This window comes from Oncorhynchus keta, unplaced genomic scaffold (genome assembly GCF_023373465.1).
Source record: "Oncorhynchus keta strain PuntledgeMale-10-30-2019 unplaced genomic scaffold, Oket_V2 Un_contig_10864_pilon_pilon, whole genome shotgun sequence".
Taxonomy (NCBI): domain Eukaryota; kingdom Metazoa; phylum Chordata; class Actinopteri; order Salmoniformes; family Salmonidae; genus Oncorhynchus; species Oncorhynchus keta.
The window spans coordinates 1-7,500 of record NW_026277232.1 but is presented as its reverse complement, the minus strand read 5'-3'; the positions used below and the strand labels follow the sequence as shown (position 1 = coordinate 7,500).

At 44.7% G+C, this 7,500-nt stretch overlaps 1 protein-coding gene across 1 annotated transcript in view; it reads right to left on the bottom strand.

The window, feature by feature from the left end:
• LOC127917196 (breast cancer anti-estrogen resistance protein 3 homolog) overlaps nucleotides 1-4,756 on the bottom strand; it is a 5,371-nt gene extending 615 nt beyond the window's left edge. Inside the window, exons 1-4 of the mRNA XM_052500520.1 lie at nucleotides 4,704-4,756; nucleotides 3,793-3,909; nucleotides 2,703-2,846; nucleotides 1,319-1,518 (exon numbers count right to left, since the gene is read on the bottom strand). Of these exons, the coding sequence (XP_052356480.1) occupies nucleotides 1,319-1,518; nucleotides 2,703-2,846; nucleotides 3,793-3,888 (440 nt within the window). The 5' untranslated portion in view covers nucleotides 3,889-3,909; nucleotides 4,704-4,756. The remainder of the gene's footprint in view (nucleotides 1-1,318; nucleotides 1,519-2,702; nucleotides 2,847-3,792; nucleotides 3,910-4,703) is intronic.
• Nucleotides 4,757-7,500: the final 2,744 nt, after the last annotated feature.

Here is a 7,500-nt window from a genome sequence, read left to right as displayed (position 1 = left end):
TTACCAATGTTTTTGACTGACTGACACAGAGTGACAGAGTGACAGACACAGAGTGACAGAGTGACAGACTGACAGAGTGACAGAGTGACAGACACAGAGTGACAGAGTGACAGACTGACAGAGTGACAGAGTGACAGACACAGAGTGACAGAGTGACAGACTGACAGAGTGACAGAGTGACAGACTGACAGACACAGAGTGACAGAGTGACAGACTGACAGACACAGAGTGACAGACTGACAGACTGACAGAGTGACAGAGTGACAGACTGACAGACACCGACTGACAGACACAGACTGACAGACTGACAGACACAGACTGACAGACTGACAGACACAGACTGACAGACACAGACACAGAGTGACAGACACAGAGTGACAGAGTGACAGAGTGACAGACTGACAGACACAGACTGACAGACACAGACTGACAGAGTGACAGACTGACAGACTGACAGAGTGACAGTGACAGACAGACTGACTGACAGAGTGACAGACTGACAGACACAGACTGGCATACACAGACTGACAGACACAGACTGACAGACACAGACTGACAGAGTGACAGAGTGACAGACTGACAGAGTGATAGACTGACAGACACAGAGTGACAGACTGACAGACTGGACAGAGTGACAGACTGACAGACACCGACTGACAGACACAGACTGACAGACAGACACAGACTGACAGACACAGACTGACAGACACAGACACAGAGTGACAGACACAGAGTGACAGAGTGACAGTGACAGACACAGACTGACTGACAGACTGACAGACACAGACTGACATACACAGACTGACAGACACAGACTGACAGACACAGACTGACAGACACAGAGTGACAGACACAGAGTGACAGAGTGACAGAGTGACAGAGTGATAGACTGACGGAGTGACAGAGTGACAGAGTGACAGAGTGACAGACTGATAGACTGATAGACTGATAGACTGATAGACTGACAGACTGACAGACTGATAGGGTGACAGAGTGGCAGAGTGACAGAGTGACAGAGTGATAGACTGACGGAGTGACAGACTGATAGGGTGACAGAGTGATAGACTGACAGAGTGACAGAGTGACAGACTGATAGATTGACAGAGTGACAGAGTGACAGAGTGACAGAGTGACAGAGTGACAGAGTGATAGACTGACAGACTGACAGAGTGACAGAGTGACAGAGTGACAGAGTGATAGATTGACAGAGTGACAGAGTGACAGAGTGACAGAGTGACAGAGTGACAGAGTGATAGACTGACAGAGTGACAGAGTGACAGAGTGACAGAGTGACAGACTGACAGTGTGTTCTATCCACGCCGCCTGTTGGTCCTCAACCGTCCGCTCTGCCTGGCGCTCACTGATGACACGTATAGGCAGGGAGCGTGTGATTGGGTGATAGACTATGGCGCCAGAGGCCTGGGAGACAGGATGACGTCCACCCACGTGGAAACGCACAAGGGCGGGAATGTTGTCGAAACGATCCCCTTCAAACTGGAACAGCTCACGGGAGTAACCCTGGAGGACACACATCATTATAACACACATCATTATAACACACATCAAACCAGTCCCCCCCTGGAGGACACATCATTATAACACACACACACATCAAACCAGTCCCCCCCTGGAGGACACATCATTATAACACACACACACATCAAACCAGTCCCCCCCTGGAGGACACATCATTATAACACACACACATCAAACCAGTCCCCCCCTGGAGGACACATCATTATAACACACACACACATCAAACCAGTCCCCCTGGAGGGTCACATCATTATAACACACATCATTATAACACACACACAAACCCAGTCCCCCTGGAGGACACATCATTATAACACACACACAATATCAAACCAGTCTCTGGAGATCATGGAACACACACATCAAACCAGTCCCCCCTGGAGGACAATATCATTATAACACACATCAAAACCAGTCCCCCTGGAGGACACATCATTATAACACACATCAAACCAGTCCCCCCTGGAGGACACATCATTATAACACACATCAAACCAGTCCCCCTGGAGAGACACATCATTATAACACACACACACATCAAACCAGTCCCCCTGGAGGACACATCATTATAACACACACACACATCAAACCAGTCCCCCTGGAGGACACATCATTATAACACACACACATCAAACCAGTCCCCCCTGGAGGACACATCATTTATAACACACATCATTATAACACACACACACATCAAACCAGTCCCCCCCTGGAGGACACATCATTATAACACACACACACATCAAACCAGTCCCCCTGGAGGAAATTATAACACACACACATCAAAACCAGTCCCCCTGGAGGACACATCATTATAACACACACACATCAAACCAGTCCCCTGGAGGACACATCATTATAACACACGTCAAACCAGTCCCCCCCTGGAGGACACATCATTATAACACACACACACATCAAACCAGTCCCCCCTGGAGGACACATCATTATAACACACACACATGAAACCAGTCCCCCCCTGGAGGACACATCATTATAACACACACACACATCAAACCAGTCCCCCCCTGGAGGACACATCATTATAACACACACACACATATCAAACCAGTCCCCCCCCTGGAGGACACATCATTATAACACACACACACATCAAACCAGTCCCCTTCAAACTGGAACAGAATAGCACACACACAAACACACACCTTCTTGGGCCGAAGGACCACCTTAATGATCTTGAAGTGCATGGGCTCATCCTTCCAATAGCAACTCAGGACATAGTCACCGGGGGAGGAGGATGTGTCACGAACCAGGAAGTCACCATCTCTCTCCAGCAGAGCCTCTGCCCCCTAGAGAGAGAGAGAGAGAGAGAGAGAGAGAGAGAGAGAGAGAGAGAGAGAGAGAGAAGAGAGAGAGAGAGAGAGAGAGAGAGAGAGAGAGAGAGAGAGAGAGAGAGAGATAAGACAATTAGAAATGTCAGTTCAGCCGTTAAACTTCACAGGAGGAAGAGAGAGAGAGAGAGTGTCAGAGAGAGAGAGAGAGAGAGAGAGAGAGAGAGAGAGAGAGAGAGAGAGAGAGAGAGAGAGAGAGATTTGGAATTAGACAAAGGGCCTGTCAGTTCAGCCGTTAAACTTCACAGGAGGAAGAGAGAGAGAGAGAGAGTGTCAGAGAGAGAGAGAGAGAGAGAGAGAGAGAGAGAGAGAGAGAGAGAGAGAGAGAGAGAGAGAGAGAGAGTACCTCTCTGCCTTTGGTCCATGGTACCAGGTGTGTGTACTCTCTCTGCCTATGGGTCCATGGTACCAGGTGTGTGTACCTCTGTGTATAGGTCGATGGTACCAGAGGTGTGTGTGTGTGTACCTCTCTGCCTTTGGGTTCATGGTACCAGGTGTGTGTGTACCGCTCTGTGTATAGGTCGATGGTACCAGGTGTGTGTGTGTACCTCTCTGTGTATAGGTCGATGGTACCAGAGGTGTGTGTGTGTGTGTGTACCTCTGCCTATGGGTCCATGGTACCAGGTGTGTGTGTGTACCGCTCTGTGTATGGTATGGTACCAGAGGTGTGTGTGTGTGTGTGCTCTCTGTCTATGGGTCCATGGTACCAGGTGTGTGTACCTCTCTGTGTATAGGTCGATGGTACCAGAGGTGTGTGTGTGTGTGTGTACCTCTCTGCCTACGGGTCCATGGTACCAGGTGTGTGTGTGTACCGCTCTGTGTATAGGTCGATGGTACCAGAGGTGTGTGTGTACCTCTCTGTGTATAGGTCGATGGTACCAGAGGTGTGTGTGTGTGTGTGTACCTCTCTGCCTACGGGTCCATGGTACCAGGCGTGACTCCTCAGGTCATCAGTAGATAGCTTCAGTTCCTCCTCCAACTCCTTCTTCAGAGAGTCCATCTCCCTGCTACCTCCAAACACCTATAAAACATTTCAACAATGTTACAACAACCTTAGACTAAAATCCATCCCCCCTTTGACCTCCAAACACATGCACAACGTTACAACAACCTTAAACTGACATGCAACCCCACACACACCTACACAACAAGAATAACCTTGAACTAACCTTACCGCAACGTTAAAGAAATGGTGTTACATTCCTGATAAACATGAGGCTAACTGTAACGTCACAGGAAAACACCTACAGGCCTGAGTGTTTTGGTGAGTTGTTTCAGCATGTGTGTGTGTGCAGGGCCGGCCCTAGCCTTTAGGGGGGCCCTGGCCTTTTGGGGGCCCTGGCCTGGCCTTTAGGGGCCCTGGCCTTTAGGGGCCCCCAACCTGGCCTTTTGGGGGCCCTGGCCTTTAGGGGGCCCTGGCCTTTTGGGGCCCTGGCCTTTCTAAAATGTTGTAGTTTTAAAAACAGTTTTCTTTAGTTCAACATATTTTGTCATGGAGCGGAGGGACGTTTAGCCATTTTATAACAGATGTCATGCAGTTCGACTCATCAATAACTAAATCAACGGTTTCCGGGGCCCCGGCCATGTGCCCAGTCGGTATTCGGCCATGATTACTACAAGACAACTGGCTAGGGGATAACTTACCAATCAACAAATTGTTAGCTGGCATGGCTAATTGAGTCTGGGGCCCTAAACGCCGCTTATGTCGCTGCCTGGAGCCGGCCCTGTGTGTGTGTGTGTGTGTGTGTGTGTGTGTGTGTGTGTGTGTGTGTGTGTGTGTGTGTGTGTGTGTGTGTGTGTGTGTGGGGAGCTCACCTTCAGCTGACTCAGGTATGCAGTGACACTCCTCCTCTTACTGAAAGACAGAAATAACATTTACTAACGTGGACTTTCTCTGTCATACTCCTGTCTGTCATGTCTGTCTGATGTCTGCTGTCTGTCTGTCTGTCTGTCTGTCTGTCTGTCTGTCTGTCCCCTCTCATGTGCCTGTCTGTCTGTCTGTCCTTCTCTTTACTAAAGACTGTTTGATTTTTTGTTAAAGCCTATTTTAAAATATACTTTGAGCTCAACTATCCTCTGATGTGATAACAACAACAACATCCTCTGATGTGATGTTCCATCAACCAACATCCTCTGATATGATGTTGTCTAAACAACAACAACATCCTCTGATATGATGTTCCTAAACAACAACAACATCCTCTGATATGATGTTCCATAACAACAACAATATGATGTTCCTATCCTCTGATATGATGTTCCATAACAACAACAACATCCTCTGATATGATGTTCCATAACAACAACAACATCCTCTGATATGATGTTCCAAACAACAACAACATCCTCTGAAAGACAAACAACAACAACATCCTCTGATATGATGTTCCGCTGTCAACAACATCCTCTGATATGATGTTCCTAAACAACAACAACATCCTCTGATATGATGTTCCTAAACAACAACAACATCCTCTGATATGATGTTCCTAAACAACAACAACATCCTCTGATATGATGTTCCACAACAACAACAACATCCTCTGATATGATGTTCCTAAACAACAACAACATCCTCTGATATGATGTTCCTAAACAACAACAACATCCTCTGATGTGATGTTCCTAAACAACAACAACATCCTCTGATATGATGTTCCTAAACAACAACAACATCCTCTGATATGATGTTCCTAAACAACAACAACATCCTCTGATATGATGTTCCTAAACAACAACAACATCCTCTGATATGATGTTCCTAAACAACAACAACATCCTCTGATATGATGTTCCATAACAACAACAACATCCTCTGATGTGATGTTCCTAAACAACAACATCCTCTGATATGATGTTCCATAACAACAACAACATCCTCTGATGTGATGTTTTCTAAACAACAACAACATCCTCTGATATGATGTTCCAACAACAACAACATCCTCTGATATGATGTTCCATAACAACAACAACATCCTCTGATGATGTTCCTAAACAACAACAACATCCTCTGATATGATGTTCTAAACAACAACAACATCCTCTGATATGATGTTCCTAAACAACAACAACATCCTCTGATATGATGTTCCATAACAACAACAACATCCTCTGATATGATGTTCCTAAACAACAACAACATCCTCTGATATGATGTTCCATAACAACAACAACATCCTCTGATATGATGTTCCACAACAACAACAACAACTGATGTGATGTTCCATAACAACAACAACATCCTCTGATATGATGTTCCATAACAACAACAACAACTGAACATCCTCTGATGTGATGTTCCATAACAACAACATCCTCTGATATGATGTTCCATAAACAACAACAACATCCTCTGATATGATGTTCCATAAACAACAACAACATCCTCTGATACATGTTCTAAACAACAACAACATCCTCTGATGATGTTCCATAAACAACAACAACCTCTGATGTGATCCTCTGATGTGATGTTCCACAACAACAACAATATGATGTTCAACCTCTGATGTGATGTTCCTAAACAACAACAACATCCTCTGATATGATGTTCCTAAACAACAACAGCATCCTCTGATGTGATGTTCCTAAACAACAACATCCTCTGATATGATGTTCCTAAACAACAACAACATCCTCTGATATGATGTTCCTAAACAACAACAACATCCTCTGATGTGATGTTCCTAAACAACAACATCCTCTGATATGATGTTCCTAAACAACAACAACATCCTCTGATATGATGTTCCTAAACAACAACAACATCCTCTGATATGATGTTCCATAACAACAACAACATCCTCTGATATGATGTTCCTAAACAACAACAACATCCTCTGATATGATGTTCCTAAACAACAACAACATCCTCTGATATGATGTTCCTAAACAACAACAACATCCTCTGATATGATGTTCCTAAACAACAACATCCTCTGATATGATGTTCCTAAACAACAACAACATCCTCTGATGTGATGTTCCATAACAACAACAACATCCTCTGATATGATGTTCCATAACAACAACAACATCCTCTGATATGATGTTCCATAACAACAACAACATCCTCTGATATGATGTTCCTAAACAACAACATCCTCTGATATGATGTTCCTAAACAACAACAACATCCTCTGATATGATGTTCCATAACAACAACATCCTCTGATGTGATGTTCCACAACAACAACATCCTCTGATGTGATGTTCCACAACAACAACATCCTCTGATGTGATGTTCCACAACAACAACATCCTCTGATGTGATGTTCCACAACAACAACATCCTCTGATGTGATGTTCCATAACAACAACAACATCCTCTGATATGATGTTCCATAACAACAACAACAACAACCTCTGATATGATGTTCCATAACAACAACAACATCCTCTGATATGATGTTCCATAACAACAACAACAACAACCTCTGATATGATGTTCCATAACAACAACAACATCCTCTGATGTGATGTTCCATAACAACAACAACATCCTCTGATATGATGTTCCTAAACAACAACAACATCCTCTGATATGATGTTCCATAACAACAACAACATCCTCTGATATGATGTTCCATAACAACAACAACATCCTCTG